Source organism: Ostrea edulis, chromosome 1, assembly GCF_947568905.1.
Source record: "Ostrea edulis chromosome 1, xbOstEdul1.1, whole genome shotgun sequence".
Lineage (NCBI taxonomy): Eukaryota > Metazoa > Mollusca > Bivalvia > Ostreida > Ostreidae > Ostrea > Ostrea edulis.
Genome location: NC_079164.1, coordinates 111,287,902 through 111,312,456, shown reverse-complemented (window position 1 = coordinate 111,312,456; position 24,555 = coordinate 111,287,902). Strand labels below are relative to the sequence as shown.

General features: G+C 36.5%; 1 protein-coding gene across 1 annotated transcript in view; it reads right to left on the bottom strand.

The window, feature by feature from the left end:
• LOC130048680 (hemicentin-1-like) overlaps positions 1-19,464 on the bottom strand; it is an 87,190-nt gene extending 67,726 nt beyond the window's left edge. Inside the window, exon 1 of the mRNA XM_056145695.1 lies at positions 19,339-19,464. Within this exon, the coding sequence (XP_056001670.1) occupies positions 19,339-19,417 (79 nt within the window). The 5' untranslated portion in view covers positions 19,418-19,464. The remainder of the gene's footprint in view (positions 1-19,338) is intronic.
• Positions 19,465-24,555: the final 5,091 nt, after the last annotated feature.

Genomic DNA, 24,555 nt, shown 5'->3' with positions numbered 1-24,555 from the left:
GTTTTCAGGCGTGTATGAATACATCGCGTTTTCGGATTTATTGATGTATAAACTCTTGTTCAATTTCATTTTTGTCCAATCAAAACAATTGTAATAAATAACATTGAAATTATATCTTTTTAAGTCAAATCATGTTAGCTAAAGTTCACAAAATACGTGTACAACAAGTGCCAGGAACTCATTCTGATGGAATCAGGTTAAGTGACCACAAAGTTATTAAACTTTCTGGTATTGTAATTGAAAATGAAAGAGGTCAAGGTTATTGGAAACTTAATACGAGTCTTTTGAACGATAAGAAATATAAAATGATTATTAATGATTTAATTCATAAATAAAATGTTAAACTAGCAAATTTCAATACGGTAAATGTACATGATTTTTGGGAACAACTTAAACAAGAAATTCCTAGCTTCAGTATTTCATATTCAAAATCACTGTCAACAAGTTACAAAAAGTCTGTCATGGATCTAGAAAAAAAATATAAGATATAGAAGATAAACCTGCAAATGAAATTAACATGAAAGAAAAAAAGAAAACAAAACTCATCTGTATGACAAAGAGCAAGGGAGCACAGATCAGATCTAGAGTAAAATGGATAGAAGAGAGGGGAAGAAATACGTCTTATTTTCTCAGAGTAGAAAATTACCACAAATCAGACAATGTGATTAGTAAGGTAACAGAACAAACAAAAAGTGTTTATAATGATAATGATATTTTAAATGAAATATTTTCATTTTATGACAAACTATATGAATCAAATTAAAGCACATTGATGATAATGAAATACAAAATTATTTAAAAGAATTAAATATGGAACAAAAATTAGATGAAAACGGATCTTTTTGCGATGAAATGCTTACTCCTCAAAGAAAATAAATCACCCGGGATGGATGAAATTCCTAACAAATTCTATAAAACCTTTTCGAATGAAATTAAAGACATTTTTTATGCAACCCTTGAATACACTTTTGAAACTGGTAATATGCCCTTTACACAGAGGCTCTCACTTTTATCATTACTGCATAAAAAGGGAGAAAGAGATCAGATAAAAAAAATTATCGATCGATTAGCTTAACAAATTCAGATTACAAAATTTTAGCATTCGTGTTAGCTAGAAGGCTACAAAAAGTAGTTAATAATTTAATCAAGGAAGACCAAACTGCTTATATTAAAGGCAGATTTATTGGATTTAGTGAAAGGACTATCCTTGATATACATGAATTTTATGAAAACTCAAATGACCCACAAATTTTGTTATTCTGTGATTTTGAGAACGCTTTTGACTTGATGGAGTGAAATTTTTTGTTTAAAACACTGAAGAAGTTTAATTTTGGTGCACGTTTCATGCACGTTTGGTGCACGATTGTTAAGCCGTTCTTGGCACACTGATTTTGACTGCGGATAACTCCGTTTACCTGATCAGGATATAGGGCTCACGGCGGGTGTGACCGGTGAACAGGGGATGCTTACTTCTCCTAGGCACCTGATCCCACCTCTGGTGTGTCCAGGGGTCCGTGTTTGCCCAACTATCTATTTTGTATTGCTTATAGGAGTTATGAGATTGATCACTGTTCGTTATCTTCACCTTGCATGCAATGGATAAAAATTATGTACAAAGACCCTATCTTTAGAGTGAAAAATAATGGATGGATTTCTAAAAAGTGTAAAATGAATAGAGGATCAGACAAGGTTGTCCATTGTCTGTCCTGCTTTTGATTTTTGTAGCAGAAGCCTTTGCCTGTAATATTAGATCAAATAAAGATATAAATGGGTTTAAAGTAGTGAAACAAGAAATAGAAATAGTTCAGCATGCTGACGAATGTACGATTACTATTAAGAATGAAAAATCATTACAAATAGCATTAAACACAATTGATATTTTCTGTAAACATTCAGGATTAAAACTAAATAAAGATAAAACAGAATGTTTATTATTAGGATAGCTTAAAGGAATAACAAAAGAAATTCTTAATCTGAAAGTAAATGAAAATTCAATTAAATCATTAGGTATCCACATTGGTCATAGTAAAGAAGAGTGTTTTGAAAAAAACCTCGATACGGTATCGAAGAGATATAGAAAATATATTAGATTCATGGAGAACCAGAAAACTTAAAATATTTGGAAAATGCTGCATAATAAACTCTTTGGCAATATCAAAATTAGTATATGCAGCAACTTTATTACCAACGACGAATTTATCAAAGAAATAAATAAGATAATATTCAATTTCATTTGGAATAAGAAAGACAGGATTAAAGGAAACACCCTGATAGGAGATAAACTAAAAGGAGGAATACAAATATCAAAGCGCTTAAAGCATCATGGATCCCAAAAATAATATCATGTAACCATACATTAAAAGACTTTTTACAGAGTTTCTGTCAAAGGAATAAGTATGATATTTACTATCTATTAAAGACAAACGACTCATTTTTGAGTAAAAGTGGAATGTTACATAAAAACATACCCTATTTTTATAGAGAAATTATTACATATTTCAATGAAGCTTAGGGCAAATCAACAACATTACAATTTTCCCAAAATATTTGGAAAAATAAAAGATTTACTTATAAAAATGAGACACTTTGTTTTACAAATTGGATGAAAAGTGGTATTTTAAAAGTAGATGATCTGTTTAATGAAATGGGATTCAAGGATATTACTGATTTTTCAAATCTTAAAAACAAACATAACTGGTTATGTGAATATAAAATACTAAGAAATATTTTTAATAAAATAAGTCATAAGACAAAATATCATGCAGAAAAAGAAAACATGTTTTTATTTAAAAATGGAAAAATTGAATCTATAATTGGCAAATCTTGAAAATTCTTTTACGACATTTTTGTTGATGATCAGTTTCAAAGATCATATATATAACGATCTAGTTCGTCAATACGACCTCGCATTAGGTCAAATGCTGTCTGACGTGTTTCATACCTATTGTTAAGCCGTTCTTGGCACACTGATTTTGACTGCGGATAACTCCGTTTACCTGATCAGGATATAGGGCTCACGGCGGGTGTGACCGGTCAACAGGGGATGCTTACTTCTCCTAGGCACCTGATCCCACCTCTGGTGTGTCCAAGGGTCCAAGGGTTATATTGCTTATAGGAGTTATGAGATCGATCACTGTTCGTTATCTTCACCTTGCATGGAAAGTATGTGGGAAAAGACTTTTATGTTGGAAAAATCAGACTGGACTAATATTTATAGAAATAATGTATGTAAAGTTGTTGATAAAAGTGTTGCTGAATTTAACTATAAACTTTTGCACAATCTTTTATACAACAATTATCTACTTAGCAAATGGAAAAAGATGTTCATTGAAACTGTACATTTTTTGCTAATGTCATTTAAAACAATGCACATTTAATTTGTGAAGGTCAAAATATAAGACAGTGCTCAAAAGTGACATTCGATGGAAACATATTGTTCTAGGTACATACATTTAACTTTGTGATTTCATATATTGCTTTGAGAATTTACAAAGTAAAATGATATTAAGACTTGAAAACAAAACTGAAAGTGTGAATAATCTGTTAATACAGGTTAAATTAGACTGTTATAGAACATACTTAACATTAAAGAAATTAAAATACGATTTCCTAGATCACAAAATTTGAGACTTTCTTTGTTACTTTAATGCTTTATCTTATAATACAAATGTATTGCAATAATCTGTGCTATGCATTTGGTATTTAGTTTCCAACAATAGCATTCCACCAGTACTCGAGGGTGACCTGTTCCTCAGTACTTGTTGTTAGGTTAGTGGTGAACTGTTTGTGATTGTGTCTCCTCTGCAACAATATGGATAAATCATTTCTTTATATGTATTACGTCTTTTTATTGCTATCATTATAATTTAAAGCAATTAATGCGACGATGATTTCCACTGATATTTCGTCATTTTATCTTTACAATGAACGATATTATTTCATGCTACTTTTTTTTCAATTGAAAAATATTGCTATGTAGTGATTAAGATCATGTAAATCTTTAAGTGTAAAAGGAAAACAATCTTATCAACTATACTATGTTTGATATCATGTAGATATATTTCTAACATATGCATACATGTATAATTAACACATATATGTACAGTATATATATATATATATATATATATATATATATATATATATATAATTCAATAAAAAAACAGGAAAATATACAGTTCCAAAATATATTTTGGAACTGTATGTTTTCCTGCTTTTTTATTGAATTATTTTGACTGTGTGATATCAACTCTTTCTATTTGGATTATATATATATATATATATATATATATATATATATATATATATATATATCCAATCCAGGGAGCCCCTGGTACCCTAGATGATGATTATTCGGGGGTCTCTGCGCAGACATTACCCCAAATATCAAATGTATGTTAGCTAGAAATAAAAAATATTGAAAACAAAAATATTGCAAAGGAAACTCATCTGTTTGTCTTGGGTCTGAATGAGAAATAATACACATTGATTTTGTTTAAATTTCATAAAATGGCTCTTTATATGAAAATGCAAATAACCTAAGCAAAAAAGCATAAGATATGAAAAAAACGTAACAGAAGTAACTCGCAATACACATAACATATTTACAACACGTAAATGTATAAGCTCAATGATAATCCCAAGCTAGGCACTTAAAAGTTACAAAAGTAATTTTCAAACGGTATTATTGAAACCGCTCTGTTATTTATCAACTAAGCTTGACTGGTCCCTTAACAAAGATATTGCGGAATAGGCAGAACCAGTCTAGTATCAACAAGTTTAGCTTAGGGAGTCAGCCAGTGAAATTTCCATAATGAAACCACCTACATATTAAATGCTGTAAACTCATATACGGACTATATACTATATATATTTGGTATCATTATATTCCAGATGTGGAGAGGCTATATCGGTCTCCATGATCTTTAATAAAAATCTTCACTATTAATATTGCTCCTGTTAGAAATAATGAAGAGGCATCTCGCCAAAAAAAATATACATTTCTTTATATGAAAAGATCTTTCACAGAAAAATAAAATGTGGGGACGAGGAACACTGACAGTAAAACCATGCCCCTTCCCCTCCTTCATCATTTGTACGTTCGGAAATGCATGTAGCATATACCTGTCATTGTCAATTGTTTGTTTGAAGTACACAACAATTGAAAACACGATTAGTGTCCATTGTGTGTTGCATGTTGTGGACCGCAAACCATTTTACATTCGTGCTTGACATAGAATGGCAACCTTTATCTAACACTTGTTCTAATCATATGTATTTCAGTAAACAGTCCTCGTAAAATTCCAGGTTGTCACCGCTTGAAAAAATGTCTTTACAAAACGTTACTGCAGTTGTAAATTTCATTAAAGGTGATTCAAAAGCAAGTTCATATTTTGTATTAAATTTACCTAAAGTGAATATGTAATAATAATAAATTCATTATTTAGACAGGATAGCACAATTAGTACAAATGACTAGTTTACATTGAGGTCCTGTATAAAACATATTCACAGACAGATAAATGAGAGAATAGAAAAATAGATAACATGATATAAAATATATACATAAAATATACACTCGATATCACTGGGGGGGGGGGGGGGGAAATAAACATATACATCATATCTATATATCACTTATTTGAGTAATAATGCTGCAAATATGCTGATTTAAAAAATGTAAGAGAACCACAGCTTCTGACAGACTCAGGCAACTGATTCCATAAAATTGTGGAGGATACCTTAAAAGACCGTTTATGATATTCAGTTCGAACTTTTGGTAAATATAAAATGCCACTATCGCTACTTCTTGTTGTTCTGGAACTAACTTGGCTGAGAAAACTAAAATCGTTCATATATTCTGGTCTCATGTTATTCAGAACCTTAAAAGCAAGCACTAGTTTTCTATATACAAAATAATCATGAACAGGCATCCATTTAAGAACACTAAAATATCAGCTGTAGAAGTCTGAGTTACTTTCACCTTCAATATAATTCTGGCTGCCCTTTTCTCTAATTTAAAATATGTAAAGTTCATCTTTGGCTTTACAGAAAGTAAATCGATAGATCTTCTTTATATTCACTTTTTTCAATCGCGTCATATTGATACTAATCAAATTATTCCACAATAAAAAAAGAGAACTCCACAAGGCGGGGCATATCCCCTCGGAACAAGCGTCTACACAAGCTTTTTCTAAGAAATTCCATAGTTACATTCACCTTTTGACGTCAAAATTAATAGCAGGGTTTTTCTTCTCTTGATAAGTAAGCTACATGTGAAGTAGGAATTCAAATGGACAAAAAAGTGGATTGTAGTGTCTACAAGCTTTTTCTATTATGTCCCGTAGTGACCTTGACTTTTGACTCCAAAATCAATAGGGTTTCTCCTCTTGATAACAAAGCTACATATGAAGTATCAAATCAATCGAGCAAACATTATGACCTGAAGATGTCTACAAGATCAGTGTTTGACATACACTCACCCGCTATATCCCCTCTCGCAATGAATTGTGAGGGGATAACTATGAACTAGATTTCAAACCATGTTTATATAGATAACATCACCTTCACGTTTCAACCTATCCACCTATTTCAATTTTTGATATACCAGTGTTATAATTTACTTGCGCATCTTCATTTCAGTTAATATTTCTAAATTTAACGCATAATTCACACACCCATTTCATGTCTATTATTTGAACATAGTATACATTTACTTTACACCAATTTCATGTCAATTATTTGAACATTGTATATTTAATAACAGAATTCAAAATGGGGAAACAACATAACAACATGCTTTTGTAACAATTACAAAAATTAGCAGGACATTTTTAACCTTTAATATTAAATTTGAATATCGATTATACAAATGTCAGGTAAAGTATGTTTTTAAAAAAATAGAAATAATATATGTAGATTGCAGCTTTGGAAGATTAAATAACAAAAAAGCAATGCATAAAAAAGTGTGCCAATAATGAACATAATCATGAAGGTGGACACGTTATGTTAAAAATGAAAATTTATCAACATGTATATTGGATAAATTTAATGTGTTTAGGTGTCAAGCTTCACACTTTATCAATTGTGTGTTAACTTCACAAAATGGTATCGTGCATTTGGTGATGAATTGGCTGTGTCAATACCATGTGCTTTATGTGTCAAGCTTTACACTTGAACAAATGCGTGCTGACTTCACTTCAGAAATGAACATTAATTTTTAGCTGTTCATGATCAGTATGAACGGATTTGGATTTGAAGCAAATTTTGTGAATCGCGCTAGCGATTCACAGAGAATTTGCCTCAAATCCAAATCCGTTCATATTGACCATGAACAGCTCAAAAATGATGTTCATTTCTTATATTTATATTCATTTACTAAAACACCGTTTGTTTGCATTACTTCTATTTTGTTGCATAAAACGAACTCCTAGCCTCTGTCACAATCGCATTGTGACGTACGTCAACATATAGACATGACGTAACACTTCGTCTCACCCTGCCTTTTATCAACATTACATGATGTGCACTGTAATTTGGAGCTAGGAGACCACAACATCGGGATGATAATCCACGTAAGTTCACAATCTTAATTCGAGGTGTGACTTGCCAGATCTGTGTAACACATGTTGTATTTTTTTCCAAATCATTACGCTCTTTAAGCTAGTTCATAATCAGTTCATAGTCAATATGAAGGGATTGTGTCGAGTGCTGAAATTGGTTGGTTCATAGAGGAAAATGCGATTTGTAATATAAATATAAAGTGGTATCGTGTATTTGGTGATGAAGTGGCTGTGTCTATACCAAAAGCATTTTTGTTCGACTAACCGTTTAGTCTGTCGAAAGAATAACGAAGGTAAAGATTAAAAAAAAATAACCATTGTTATTTTGTAATTTCCTGGAATTTTTGTGTTTGAAAACTTCTTACAGCAAGTTAAGGAACAAGATGAAAAGCTCAATGTCTGATGTAAATCTTAATTCAAATAGTTTGGGAGAAAGGGGTAAAAACTCCCACAAGTTTCGGTCACTCATCGAATATTGATTTTATTATAATACATGAATAATTGCAGCACTTCAACAGGAAGAAGGTGAATAGGACTGAAGTGACTCATTGAAAATTTAGAAATAACATTTATTACATTTTAATGAACATTTGAAGTGACATTTAAAATAAGAATTAGAAAATGAATATAATTATATTTAGTACTATTGTGTTATTGCATGATAATATATTTGGGTTAACATTCATCATATTAAGTTTTAATGGGAGGGGGGGGGGGTCTTGATGAAAACTATGAATTAATTTTTTTTATCAGACATTGAACTTTTGATCTTGACTCTAACAATGTGTCATGTTTATCTGTATGCAAGGTGAAGATAACGAACACTGATCAATCTCACAAATCCCATAAGCAATACAAAGTAGATAGTTGGGCAAACACGGACCCCTGGACACACCAGAGGTGGGATCAGGTGCCTAGGAGGAGTAAGCATCCCCTGTTGACCGGTCACACCCGCCGTGAGCCTTATATCTTTATCAGGTAAACGGAGTTATCCGCAGTCAAAATCAGTGTGCCAAGAATGGCTTAACAATCGGTATTACACACGTCAGACAGCATTTGACCCAATGTATGCGTCTATAATATACCGGTATATATATGTAATATTACTCCAATTTTTTATTTCAGTTCAACTGAGATTTGATTTACAAGAGTAACTTGGAATAAGAGAACAGTATAATATAGGAGGACAAGTGCATGGTTAAAAATACTCGTTGTTTTAACAATTACAAGCTCTCAAAGTAATTAAATAAAAATCAATCATTGAAATATAAATTGAAGATTTGATGCAATGCACATGAGTTTTGTACATGTTGAATATTAAAGTTATTAACATACGATAGTCAACATTTTTATTTCTACATACATGTACACATAAAAAAAATTCAAAGTAACTAATCAATCACATCCTCTAAAGTAATCTATTACAATCGATTACATGGCAAAATTGACTTTACTCAATCAGTAATCGATTACACAAAATTCCTTGAAGTTGTTGATTATTGATCGATTACATTTTTGAGTAATTGTGACTGGTCTCATAACCGGGAGATCGTGAGTTCAAGCCCCGCTTATGGCCGTGTCAAACCTAAGATGTAAACATAGGTGGTGATTGCTCCTTTGCCAAACGCTCGGGATTTTGAAGTGAGAATCTGACTTTAAAACGGAGGTCCCATGTCGTGACAGGCGTTGGCATATTGAAGAAGCCTCACTACTACGGCCGTAAGCGCTATGCATAGGTTTAAATTTGTGGTGCTTAACCTACAACCGGTGACGTTTCACTATGAGTGGAAAATTTTCGATGGGACACAAAACAAACAACCAACCCATGCCTGTTCCAAATACAGTAGTTTTTATTTCCTGTATGAATATATATTTTCATTTTATAATTCCAAAAACCAAGACGTAGCTTTTATGCCATTGGCAAGAAAAAGTGGACAGAAGGGAAGAAGAAAAAGGTTACAAATTTGATAAAATCCAAGTGTGCTCATAAAATAATGTCATGCCATGAAGAAGATGATGAGGGCTTCTTGACACACCGAAATTCATAGGAAAGCAACTCCTTTAAAACATACATATTGTAGTAGTTGGGGGTGAGCCGTTCTGAAAACGCCTCGCCCAGCTACCGGGATAACGTAGGCCATCCGCGGGTTTTGCGCACGGCCTAGCTACATGTGACAGACAGATGCGATACCTGGAGCAGTGCGGACGAATTGCAGCACTAGACTAGCACAGTTCCGACAGTCTACAGACACCAGAAGTGAGCCTCCCTCAGGAGAAAAACTTGATTGATACTTGTATAATCGTATTACTTAATAAATACGACATTGGCGCCCAACTCGAGGCCTGAGGATTTGGCGGCGACCTGTCAAAATTTTTTCTGAGGGTTCGAGTCGTGTAGACTCCGCCATTTTGGTCGACTGTAGCACCACGTGCTCGGTATCGGGTTTTTTTCTATTTGAATTAGATTCCTTTTATAATCTTTATGATTGTATTGTTTATTTTGTACTCTGATTTTACTCATTAATTTGCCTTGTATATTTGTGCATTATCGACTGGTCCTTTAGCGAGGCAGTTTCTGCTCTCGGTCTCAGCGACAGTCCGGACACGATCCTTACCCCAGTAGATCCCTCAACCCAGGGAGGGGGTGGGAGTAGCCCCATGGGTAGTGAGATGGGGTGAGGGGGTTTACTGTCCAAGATCGGAGCGTGGTGGTGCCGGTATGTGGCCCACCTTCTTACACAGATACCCCTATGCCAGAGAGTAGGTATGAGGCTGCTCTGAGAGCGTCCGCTACCCTAGTGCATCGAAGTAGCCCCTGGGGGAGGGATATTCTGTCAGGTCTCGTAGGGAGGTCCGTTTTGATGAGTTGGTAGTTAGGTCACAGGGAGGGGCGGTGAATGAGCCACGGGGTGTTGTGGACTCATCCCACCGGAGTAGTTCGCCAATCCAGCCAGGGAGGGTGGTGCCACCTGGGGAGTATATTGGAGTTCCTACTAGGGGGGCTTGACCTGGATACCCCTATCACCTCTGTGAGGGGTGGGGGTAGTATGCTTTTATGGGGGCCTTTTGCTAGGACTGGGGAGCGTTCTCCCTCAGTCAAGAGTGACCTTGAGTTAGGGGGTTGGAATGTCGACTTGCACCAGGGTCTGCCCATGGCCGGGAAGGGTCCTATTGTCACTCAAGCACTACCCCGCTAGGGATGGCGATTATCTATCTACTTGTGTTTCGTCGGGGCTTCCGGTTGATTGTGAGACCCCAAGTGTTCCTGGGTGGGAGGATGTTAGGTACCCTGAGATAGGGATGAGTATGGAGCATGCCCCCAGGCCCAGTGACCCGGAGGGGGCGCTGCCTAGAGGTTTTACCCTGTATCCACCCCTACCCTCCGTCTCCCATAGTGTGACCTCACCTTCGTATGGTTCAGGGGTTGATGTCCATAGGTTGGGTTTACACACTGAACCCACTCAGAGTTTAGGGAATAGAGCTAAATTATCCGTGCCACTAAATCAAGCTTTTGATGCTGCAACACCCATATATGGGGGACGCTGGAGTCCAGCGCCCTGTCAACCGCGACTGGACCAGTCCCAAGAGGGAGTCGGTACAATCTCCACCCCTGGGGACGCCCCTTACGCAACATGCTACACCGGTCTATCATGCATTCCCTGCCGAGCAGCCACAGGCGCCAGAGCACGCGACCCTTAATGTGGCTAGGGCAACCGTGCACCCGTTCAACAGCCAAATACCAATGCCCAGTCAGGACCCCTGAACACCGCGCCGACAGTGCTGGGCACCGGAGGCCTATTTATTTCAAAAATGAATCTTTTATGCGTAGCGCATTGATGAAAAAGTTTTCCGTCCAATTTTTCCTATGATACCGGCATCAAGAAAAAAACTATATTATTCATGTCTTATAATATATGTTTTTAGATAGTAGAACAAATAGTCTCTCTCATCAGAAAGCATTACTTAACGTTTTTGAAATGGTACGTAGGAATGCATATACGAAACAATATTATTATACCTCAGTATGAGAATTCTATGCAACGCTTAATCTGATTGGTCTAGACGGTCACATGCCAGGGATGACAAAACTTCATATCTCCCTCTCAAACATCATATCTCCATATCATATTTACCCCTTGGGCAGCCTCGTGTATTTTCCCTTAAATTTAACGTCAAGGTAGACGAAGTGTACTGTGACGTCACAATAAGTCCGAGTCATTCTACTTTCATAGTTCGTAAGGTACAAAATGTGTGGGTCTCTGATACACAGTTGAATTGCATGGTTTTGGTTCATACAAAAACAAGCAAGTAAATCAGCATTCAAGGAGAATGGAAATACAAAAACTGGTTATCATATCACTGTATTTCGTTGTTTGTACCTTCTACCGTAATACGTTGACGGACCGGTGTTACCGTTAGGACGATCTCAGCTACATACAATGTATAGATGAGCGGACTCCAATTTCAAATGCACGTTTGAGTCTTGTTTTAGTTCGGTATAATAAACAATTTATTGCATGAATGTTCGGGAGATATGAGGATTTATTCACCCACGAAAAATCATATTCCCCTCGGGCGTTGCCCTCGGGGAATATTATTTTTCTTGGGTGAATAAATCTTCATATCTCCCTCCCTATCATGCAATAAATGTGTAAAAACAACACTAAATTCAAAATGAATGTAGGACAGAGAGTCACAGGACAAAAAGTCACAGACAAAAAGTCACGGACATTGACGACCATGGACTAAAAGTCACAAAAAGAAATTTTATGAAAGTAGGACAAAATTTCACAGGACAAAAAGTCAGTTTTATAAAAAAAAAAAAAAAAAAATAAGACAAAAAGTCACAATTAGAAATTTTATGAAAGTATGACAAAATGTCACAAGGCAAAAAGTCACAGTTTCATAAGAAAATTTTAAAATATTGATTTTGATATATATTTGAAAATATCTTGTGTTTGATAGTGTACGGGGTGCTGACTGGGAGCTCCTGGAGGTAAAAAGTCGGCAAAAATATTGAATAATCCAAAAAAAATCAAACCGTTCCTTTTTTTTAAATTATGAAGTAATTCATTTCGGTATACGATAGATCTATTCTTAGAACGAGGAATTTAGTAAACGGTTTGCATGGTACATGGTGTTTGCGAAAGTAGACTTCGTGTTTTGGATAAAAGCGTAGACTAGAGTAAAAGAACGAAGATTAATAAACTTATTGATTAACTAATCATAAATGAATTCGTAATATTTTTAGCTTGTGTTAAAGGACTTTTTTGATGGTGTTCTTTGCGATTACTTACATTGTTTGACATTTGTTTTGTTCACTGCGAACAAAGTGTTACAGCGAGCTGATCCTGGAGTATAGACACATAGTGGTAACTGGTAATGCTAGAAGAGGCACGGGACACACCTGTTATTATTTGTAATATCTAACAGTAAAAGTATACGTTTGCAACCGGTCAGGGGAAAAAATGGGGGCAGAAGTTGGCTTCACAAGACTCTGGCGTTCTTTAGTGCGTCTTTCGAGAAACAGCAACATCTAAACCAGGAGGCCTTTATGAGAAAATTATGTGAGAGTTATTATTCGACAGATGAGTCTCATGATGAAGTTTCATCAGATGAAAATGGAGAGGTGCTAGACACACCAAAAAAACACGCCAAGACCTACTCGCTCCATCATGGAGCAACTTGACACCCGGCTGAGGCAGATTGAGTTGCAGCTCAAGAGAAGCCAAGAAAGAGACATGGCAAAGCGTGATAAGATATTCAAGGAGTTAGATATTCGTTGTTTCCAGTGTGGACAGACTGGGCATTTCAAAAATGAATGCACGTCTTGAAATTTGCTGTTCAAGCAGTCAGAGCATAAATTGCAGCCAATAATGAACGACTTGCCCGAGAACGTCGACCATATACAAGATCGTATTCAGCTGGATTGCTTATTCAGGTTGATGTGATTGATATTAAGACCAGTGGTGTAAACGAGACAGGGGCTAATGCAACTACGATCTCATCAAATGCTGCAGAGGAATCGCAAATTGAGACTGTTGGGTGCAGAAAAACGCACATTCCCAGTGCGGAAAATGGAACAGGTATGGCTTCATTTGGAGGGGTAACTGCGACTATCCGAACTGGTAGTCATAAAGTCTGCTGTACGGGATTCAGTCTTGATTGGGATGAATATCCTGAAGTTTTTAGATGCCGTTATCTTTGCTGGACAATGCAACCTCCGTATTGGGAAGGAAGTTATCGCAGGGAATGTGAGCTATGACGATGGAAGTTCCATTTGCAGTGCAGTTCTGGTTGATGACAATTGTTGGTTACCACCTGAGAGCAAAAATGTCACTACGGAACGGGATGAGCGAGACTAAATTCCAAATAACAAACAAGAAGCATTCATTCAAACCAAAAAATGATTTATTTACAACAGAAAGGAAGAAATATAGGCAATTGATAAATAAAGAAACCACACAGACAATCACAAACCAATCACACACCTAAAATGATAATAGGAAAACAGTACCTATTATATATGCATAAAAATCAAGCACACGAAAACCCACGAAAATTAAATTGCCAATAGAATGGGTCGTTTTTGTTTCACCATAAGTCACATCAAACCGTAGATATCACACCCAATGCAGTCCTTTCTGGCTTTATATCCAGAGTTGGGAATGGTATATGATGCCCGAGACAATCCACGTTGATATCATCACCATCGTCATCTTCACAATCATCATCATCACGATGAAATCACCATCATGATCACCATCATCGTTGTTATCATCATCGTCATCATCATGATATCATCATCGTCACCAACATCATCACGATGAAATAACCATCACGATCATCATCGTTGTCATCATCATCATCACAGATATGACGTTACAACATTGATCGATTTATAAATCGTATGATCCTGGCAATTAATGAAACTAGAAACTAGTGAATACATATAACATTGTTGCATTCTGTTTCGTTTGTCAGTGATATGTTTACAAAAATGGCAGTTTGTAATATGGCGGATCAAACTTCCGGTCACTTACTTCCGCCCAGCCATTTAAAAGAAAAGCAACACCCGAGAACAAAAATGAAATAAAACAGAATAAACATTTGTTTTACAGGTAGTATATAACAAAAGCCATGTCAAAAATATCTATAGAAAACTCTTATGCTATACAAACACTCTCTTGCTAATATCACACATGAGAGCACATACAGGTAACGTCCCCAGTGAATGGCAGCCAAGGTGACACTGCATAACAAAAGTTAAAAGTACATTTTACCACAAAATATACTACACATATAATGCAAAAAGTACTCACCACGGTCAGCTATCCGTGCCCAAGTCATAAGTTCCCTAACTAACATTGAATTATTGAATGGATGCAGATGTTAGTCCGCTGTGATAATGTACTCGTCTGTCTTTTATGACGGCGCTGCTGGGAATGACCCAGTCGCTATTGTTCGAGTATCACTGAGCTATTCGCAAAGAATTATGGGTAGTTTTAATTTCAAGGGCGTATTTGATATGGCATACTCGTGATCATTACGCAATTCACCCTAAGTAAAAATTGTCGTACACTTTTTTTTCAAAACTAACAATCACTGAGTATTAGAAACAGTAAATTTTTAACCTTGACATATCTATTTTACTGCTCACTGGCGACTTAGGTAATCTTCGTCTACGTTTTCACTATTCCTCCCATAGCAAGGGCCTCCGTGGCTGAGTGGTTAGATCATTGCGCTCAAAATCACACGGCCTCTCACCTCTGTCGCCGCGGGTTCGAATCCCGCTCGCGCCGGTAAGTGAGAAAGTTTCCCAGTTTACTTTCGGAAGGTCCGTGGTCTTTTCCCAGGTAGATTGTATCGGGGTTCTCTCTTCCACCAATAAAAACTGGGCGCCATCAGATAACTGAAAAATTGTTGAGTGTGGCGAAAAACATCAATCAATCAATCAACCTCCCATATCAATTGTATAGTCCATATCGCCAGTCTTCTTTAAAACACTGTAGATTCCTTTCCACTGCATGATAAGTTTGTTACACTTCATTGGAAGAGGAGTTAGCACTTTATCTCCCTGTGCCATTGATGATTTCTTGTTTTCTTGTTGTAGTACTTGCGTTGATGCTTTCTGACTTTTTCTAAATGTTCGTGAGCTATCGTGGAAGTTTCATGAAGACGTTCTATCAAATCCAATACGTACTGATAAGTTGACTTGACCTCCTCATTTGAAATATCTTTAGTCCACAAATCCTTCAGAATTACCATGGGACTACGTACAGAATGCGCATGAAGGAAATCAAACGGTGCGAAACCAAGGCTTTCTTGGGGTAGTTCTCTGTAAGCGAAAAATAATGGGTTGATGTATCTATCCCAATCCTTAGGTCTTTCAGAGCACATCCTTTTAAGCATCTGTTTCAGTGTTCCATTGAACTTTTGTACAAGTCCATTACACATAGGATGATAAGGCGTGGTCGTGATTCGTTTCAAGGACAAGAGACGGCTAACTTCCTTCATCACGTCTGAAATGAATTGAGAACCTGGGTCTGTGAGCATCTCTTTTGGAACTCCCACTCTACTGAAGATATCAACTAGCGCCTCGGCAACGCGTTCCGTCTCAATACCATGAAGTGCAATGACCTCTGGGTAACGAGTGGCATAGTCAACAAGTGTCAAAATGTATCGATTTCCTTTATCTGTTATTGGTTGGAGAGGTCCAACTATATCAATTTCAACACGATGAAAGGCCTCCCTAATCAACGGCATTTTCCCAAGAGGTACGACAGGTACTTTACCCTTCTGAACTGTTCTTTGGCACACATCACATGATGTACAGAAACGTCTAATATCCGCCTGAATTCCTGACCAATAAAGCTCGGATATAAATCTTTCAGTCGTTTTCCTCACGCCCAATTGACCAGCCATTAGAGATTCGTGTGCGATTTTCATCGCCATATCCCTCTATCTTCGTGGCACCATGAGTTATCGATTAAATTTTTGCATTTGACACTTTTGAACTACTAAATTCTCTAAATAACAATTGTTTCCGTTCATAGATCTTTGAAGTTCCGCCATCACTGTAATGTTTTAATTTTTCACTTTCTGCGAAGTTCCAGAATTTTTTCAGTGCCTCATCGTTTCGCTGTTCCCATATCATATCCTCTGGTGACACATCCCAAATTGCTTCCGGTATTTTCAGAGGTTTGTAAGGTAACTGTTTTGTTTTCCGTTGCGCACGAGTTTCGACTGTTGCCATGTTTTCCATAGAAAGAATCCACGACGTATTTGATACATGAGGCTTTCTTACTCCTTGGATATTCCCGAGAATTAGGTCGTATGAAGGAAAATCAAAACACCAAACATCGACAGTTCCGGTAAAGTACGGAGTATCCACTTCAACTTTTGCCACGTCAGCCACTATAACTCGACCATCTGCTAACTTGCATCTTATAGTTGTTCCTCCGTTACCAAGTCTTTGCGAATTACAGCACCACTACATCAGGTGTCTCTCAGCACGGTCACTAGTTTATCACCAACACATCCTTTCACAACTGACATGTTCGTTTTAATAGTAACCGATGATCCACCAACACATGGTAAGTCACTTTGTTTCTCAAGACTAGCCGACCCTTGACCTTTACCACGTCCCCGGCTTCCCAACGTTGCCCGCACGTGAATTATTAAACTAACCACGTTGAGAATCACTATTTTGAGAGTATTTTGGTGTTGATTCTTGGTTCTCAGCTCCACTAACTGTTTTACTAGATAAGACCTGGTAACTACAGTTAAACGATTTATGTCCATGTTTTCCACAATTAAAACACTTCACTCCTGATCCAGCTTAAGTAGGCTGTGTTTGTCTATCGGCTTGCGTTTTCTTGTCAAATACAGGTTTCCATGTGATTGTTGAATTGTCCTTGCCTCCTCGAAGTGATCTGCGAATCCTGCCATCATTATGTAGCAGATGACCGAATGAATGATCGTACAACACAAAATATAGTTCGTTAGATTTCAATCGAATAAATAATTTGGAACAATATCTTAGAGAATATAAGATATAAATATCTAATTTAGAAGTTTAACACGAACCAGGTGTGAAATAAAGGTAATTTAGAGCGTAAAGTCAACTGAATTGAAGACAAGTAGAGCGGAGTAAACTACATTCGTGATGTGATTTAGTTGCAATCAGCGATGGAGAAACTGTGGCGTTGACGTAGCCTACTAAGTTGAAAATGCAATTGCTGAACACAAATTTCGACAGAAATCAAAGGATCTGAGAGAAATGATGGAGGATAGATTGATGAAGTTTACGATAAGCTCTTAGTCAAATTTTTGGGGAAAAAAATAATTGTTAGGACAGGTAGTTATAGCCATGCACTGATGTACGAGACGCTCCGAGACAGTATGACAGATCTAGACGAAGTGCAGGTAGGTTGCTTCTTTTATTTACCTTCAGTGTGTGTAAGAGAAAATAAAAACGAACTGCCAGAGTTTTTGTTTACTTAAGAGATTTCTGATATAGGATTTTAATAAACATTCTCAGCGGTACCCTGACATGAACATAATGTTTCGAGTCTCGAAACCAGTCTTACCCATACCAAGTCAGCCGTGATTGCAGTTGCCCATAAATCAAATAGGCTTATAACTCTGCCTCCATTTTTTCACTTCCAATATCAAGGTTATTTTATGAATTTGCCATGTTGCAAAAGTTGCAGCTTAGGCATAGTTGCAGACGTATTTAAACCTGTTTAAAATGAAACAAAACGGTATGTTTAATGTTTCTGTTTTATTAATTGATAAAAATATTGTCTGTTTTCAAAATAAACTCTGTATAAATATGCTGATAGTTTTTTTTTCTGTTATGATGTCATTGCAGAGGCGGGTCCAGGGTTTTCGAAAGGGGGGCACATATTAAAGTCAAGTATTAGCCAAAATACTAAGCCATTTTAGGTGCCAATCTTGAATTTTACTCACACTACTTCTATTTTTTTTTAATTTGTGACAAAAAGGGGGAGGGCTTCCAAGTCCGCCACTAGATTGCGTTAGCAAGAAGCCACGTGAAAGTACCTGACTTTTGAAGCGGTGATTATATTCATACGCAAGAATGACTGATCACGTTACAAGAAATTGAATGTCGATATCATATAAGGATGTGCATAAATATATGAGTATGATATACCCTGAAGCTTCAAAGAGCTATCACTGAAAAAAGTAGGAAATGTAAATATAAATGTATTTATAGACATAAGTATCGATCAGGTAAATATAACAAAGGAAGAAACGTATTGAAGCCAACAATCGTCGTATTTAAGGAGTGAGTGGATACTCTTTTTTAGTTTCTAACCATTTATAATTAATAGTTCATTTAATATCAATTATTTTTGTTCTCTTTTCCCGTTTTTCCATTATATATGTAACGTTTCTAGTGAAAATATCAAAAATTCTAAAACAAAAAAATCATTTTGGACAAATTGAACATTGCATCGGTTCATAACTTATTCATGCATACAGATATGTCACGGAAAGGTTTCCGTATATTATGCTAGAGTCGAAGTCAACCGTTGACTGTAAGTCAGCCCTTTTCGCAAAAGTTCATTAGTACACAGACGTCATAACTTATTTACAAGGAAATGTGTCTGTGTTTTAAGTGTCTACATACACAGTATATGTATTGCAACTTTCTAGTCATCTGTATTATCACAACACATTCAATTAAAGCCACGCCGGAAAAATAGCAGTCAAATATTAAGTAAGATGTTTTAAATGATATTACTTACCAAAGCAGTGAGGTAGAATGAGACACATTAATGAAAGGGTGCCATATCCAAACAACGGAGACAAAAATCCCGCACTCATTTTGTCAGGTTATTTACTTCCTCATTCTTCATTGAAGTGTATGTAAACATAGTGTACATGCATATAATTTTATCTTTAAGGAGGACTACTACACCACAGGATATGGATGAAAAATGGAGGATATGTGCAACAAGATTTTGAAATTGAAAACTGTTTTAGTAGAAAGCAATTTAACAAAAAAATTAAAATCCGCGATCTACTCATTAACAGTCCACAGGTTAACCGACTGAGCTACGCAGCTCGGCGATCAAATTTAAAGGGAATCTACAAATATTGTTGATATTTATATTTTCTTTCATGTTTTGACAGGAAGTCTTATATTTTCTTTCATGTTTCAAAATGAAGTCAGTCATTATGACGATGTACATTTAGTATAATAGGTAAATACATGTAATAGTGTGGTTTATGTATTTAACATTGGAGTGAATGACTGCGCCTTTGTTATCTTTTTGTTATCTTTCTTTCATCAAACAAATAGCTATTGATCGATGTGCTGTGTAAATAGAATGTTTAAGAGTACGGAACTATTTCTGTCTAATACACATAAAGAGTTTGAAATATAAAGCACTGTGAAAGGTTAAAACCCCTGGTAATACTAGCTGACATTATTTCAATTTTAGTTTACCCACAAAGAAGCACGGGCTCTAACAGAATGGTTGGTGTACCTCGGATTATCCTTCGATATATCAAACATTTGTCACATGTACAGTCGTCAAATAGTCAGCTTTAGTACAGAAATGAAAATCCGTATACCCAAATTAATTATTATGTTCCATCGAAGAAATTCTTCATTCAGGTACTCTATTTCTCATCTTGCTCACTAGACTAAGGAGAAACATATGAAAGCCCGTAAACAGTTACCTTATTGAATTTCCGAAAGTAGACGAGATTTTAATACTACCATCTGATTGCTTTGCTACGATGATCGAGCTGACATACGGTGATTTCGATGGTTCAATATCGTCGTTATATATCATGCTTTTGATGTCCTCTGGCACTGCGCCTCTGACTGCACAAGGAATCTCATTTGGTCTCCTCCTAATTGGTTCATCTGTTGTTGGTGAAGTTCATGCTGGATTACATCGGTTTTTCCCGGATGATCAGTAAACACATTCTGACATTATCGCAGTAAGTTATTTACACACTTTTGGTCATCAAATAATAAAGTTGCAACACTGACTTTGACATTGAGAAAGGACGTTGTGGCTTTCAGAGGTAAAATATATAACAACTAACAACAACTCTCCGTTATTTGATTCTTGTTTCTTCTCGGATTCCAATATCACTTCTGATGATGGGATCGTAGCAGCTTTCAGTTCTCCTTTTACATTGTAGTTCTATAACAAATTTACATGAAGCAGTCTCTCTGTACTATTCATACATTTGTATCTTTGCGGGTCCTTTCTTCTATATCACTTTAAGGTAATTACACCCTTCTAGAATTATAGACTCAATCTTATATTTGATTGTTGATTCTTCAAATAATATATCTTAGTAGCAAATTGTAATGTAGTTGATTCCGTTTTTGCTGATTTAGCGTTTTGCATTTTTCGTTTGTTTTGATTTTGATGCGAATGGGTTATGGTAAGAGTGAGTCGGGTGGGAGTTATTTTTAGTTGCTAGTATAAAAGAGACCGGTTTGGCTGGCTGTAAGTTAGATAGGGCACGGTAACGACATCAGCCGAGTGCCACGTTGACAGGTCCTAGAAGTTCAGGGGATGGCTATTTTCCTGTCATATTTTATGTAGGACATTGGGAGAAAAAAAACTACTGAAATAGGAGTTTTTTGGAGGGCACATCTTTTTCCTAGCCGGTAAGCGTGTTTTGTTTGTATTCTGATAGTTCGTGAGTATTAATAATTAGTCTAGCACGGTCTTGTTGTTTGTGAGTTCTCGGTTTCTTGTTTGGTTGCAAGTTAGTGGTTTTTATGAAATTAATTTCAATGCGTACATGGGTGTTTAACAAAACCAGTTTCAACCCGAAGGCAGGCAGTGAGTTGCAGGATTAAGATATACGGAGGTCCATGCGGATATTGTGCTACAATATGGAAGGGTGTGGTGTAGCTCAGTAAAGAATAACCCGAGATTGGGAGTCATCGGAACCCTGGTGTATTGTCAGGAACTGACGATAGCTTGTGCAAGGCTTGCATGGTGGTGGATTGTTTTCCATTCTGGGCGTGCTTATCGCAAGTTAGTGGGAAACCGGAACAGTGTCTTCAGAGTGCAGATTAGTTACATTATAATGTTAAAGTAACTCGAAATTTAGAAACAAAACCAAAGAATATTATATTACAGAAAAGGATAATTGAATATTGGAACTTTTTCTAAATTATACTACTTTTGAATATTGTTTTAACTTGAAAAGTTAATACCTGTACATTTGCTTTACATCTGATACGTACTATCGAACTTTTCAAAAGAACTGTTTACAACGTATCAGATATCTATATTGTCAATTGTTTATTCATGTAAATTTGTGTTGAGAGTGAAAGGAGTGAGTGTGCACATTTTGTTTTTATATATTATTTATTTATTTAAACAATAAATTTGTTCTTGTTTATTCTACAACTTATCGTTAGTCTTTGCTCAATCTGACAAAATCCAAAGAGAACTCGATACATATGATGGCAGCGGTGGGAAGTTGTTAGAATGGATTGAGCAAGAAGATATTTTGTAGAATAGATCCAAGTTTACAAGTTAGTGGTACAGAAAAGGTTCAGTAAATGTTCATAAATTTTGTGATTTATTTCAGGATTAGGCACACTGAAGAGTACTTGTTCATTTAGGTTGGTTTTGGCTAGTGGGTGTCATAGTGTCGTTAGCTAGTTGGGTTCAGGATGCTGTTGATAAGGGTCATGATATGTCTGTTTGTCTTAAGTTGTGGAAGCAGGCCAGCGCAGTTGAACGGGATGAGCGAATGGCAAGACATGAGAAGGAGAAGGAAGAACAGGAATTGAAGAGAATAAAATTAGAAAGCGATGTTCAACAAAAGAAATTCCTTCAGGAGAAAGAACTAGAGGAAAGGAAATTAAAGGCAAGAATGAAGGAGTTAGAATTGCAAGAACACGCTATGGGGGAGAGAGCTACTACTCAACAGTCAGATTTTGGTAATAGAGAAAGAAAACACGAGATAAAGTTTAATTTAGCGAAATATGTGGAGGGTGAAGATGTAGATGTTTTCTTAAGGTCTTGCGAGCGTTTGGCAACACTTCACAAGTGGCACAAACCAGAATGGGCTCTACGATTGATACCCCAGCTGACAGGTAAGGCGTTAGACATTTATGCACGGTTGGGAGAAGGATTTGCAAATGACTATGAAGTCATAATGAAAGTAATTCTTAAACGATACAATCTCACAGCTAGCACGTATAAGGATAAGTTCAGAGGCTGTAGACAGTATTCAAATGAGACGTTTAGAGAATTTTTTAGTCGTGCTTTCAATTACTTTGACCACTGGTGTCAGATGGAAAAAGTAGACAGTAGTTATGAAAATTTATTGGATATTCTTATGCGTGAACAGCTTGTTAATATTTCTCCACGAGAGCTACAGGTTTGGTTGAGGGAGAGACAACCTAAGAGTGTAGAGGAAATGATGGAATTGGCAGAAGCATACCAGAATGCACACCGAGCATCAGTGTCTCAAAAGGACAAAACTAGAAATTCTGGTGCACAAGGTAATACAAATTCAGAAATACATCAGCAAGGTAAGGCAGAACAGAAATGTTTTCATTGTCAAAAGGCAGGTCATTTTATAAAAAAAACTTTCCTCTTCGCAAGCAATCACCTAAGAACAATACTACAACAGGTGTAAGTCAACCAAATGTTCAGGATAGTGCGAAACAAAGTGTCAGGTAAAGAAAGAGTGGGATTGATTTAATCGCCAACTATGTATAGGAAAAGCCAATCAGTAGAACTTCCAGTGTTGGTGAAAGAAAACAAGGTTGTTTGTGAGTCAGACAGTAAAGAGAGAGGACTGAGAATTGAGACAGGTACAGTGAACGGTAAGAATGCTTCTGTATTGAGATATACGGGTTGTACCTCAATATTGGTATCAAGTAGACTTATTGAACATAAGGACATGACAGGGGTGACAAGCAAGGTCATGTTAGCAAACGGGAGTTCAGAAACATGTCCAGAGATTTGGATAGATGTAGATACACCTTATGTTAAAGGTAGGGTTGTAGCATTAGTAATGAACTCTCCATTTGCAGAATTGATATGTGGGAATTTTACGAGAGTCGATATTCCCCAGGACATGCCTCGTAAGGTGGATAAGGCTGTAGACGAGAAATGTTGGGCAGTAGAAACGAGAGCATCAGAAAAACAGACCAAACAAGATGATGAAGTTCTTGAAGCACGGTCTGTAGTCAATGAAATAGTTTCTAGGGACGAGTGGCTAGAGGAACAAGGTAAGGACTCTAGTTTAGAACATTTTAGAAGGCGGACAGTAAACGATTGTCCAGAAGAGAACTTATATCATAAGGGAAAATGGTATGATGTATAGAGTGTTCAGAGGGAAAACAGGTGAGACGCTGAAACAAGTCGTTGTACCAAGTAAGTTTCGGAAGCAAATATTAGCTTTAGGTCACGATATTCCGCTGGATGGTCATCTGGGAATCAAGAAGACTAGAGAGAGGATACTTAGAAATTTCTTTTGACCAGGTATTTTTGAAGATACAAAAAAATACTGTCAATCCTGCCCAAAATGTCAATTGGGAACGGCAAAGAAAAAGGTAAGTAAGGTGCCTCTAGTAAAGATTCCTGCTATTGAAGAACCATTTCAGCGGGTGGCGATATATATGGTGGGACCATTGCCGAGGACAAAAAGAGGCAATCAGTATATTCTGGTGATGTGTGACTACGCAACCAAGTATCCAGAAGCGATACCTCTTCGAAGTCAAGATGCTGAAGTAGTGGCTGAAGCATTGATGGAGATATTTACGAGGGTAGGAATACCCAGAGAAATTCTGTCGGATCAAGGTACGAATTTCATGTCTTCCTTAATTACAGAACTCTGTCGTTTGATCAATGTACGCAAGTTAAACACTACATCGTACCACCCAGAGGCAAACGGGCTCGTTGAAAGGTTTAATGGTACTCTAAAGAGAATGCTTCACGTATATGCACAAGATGAACCTG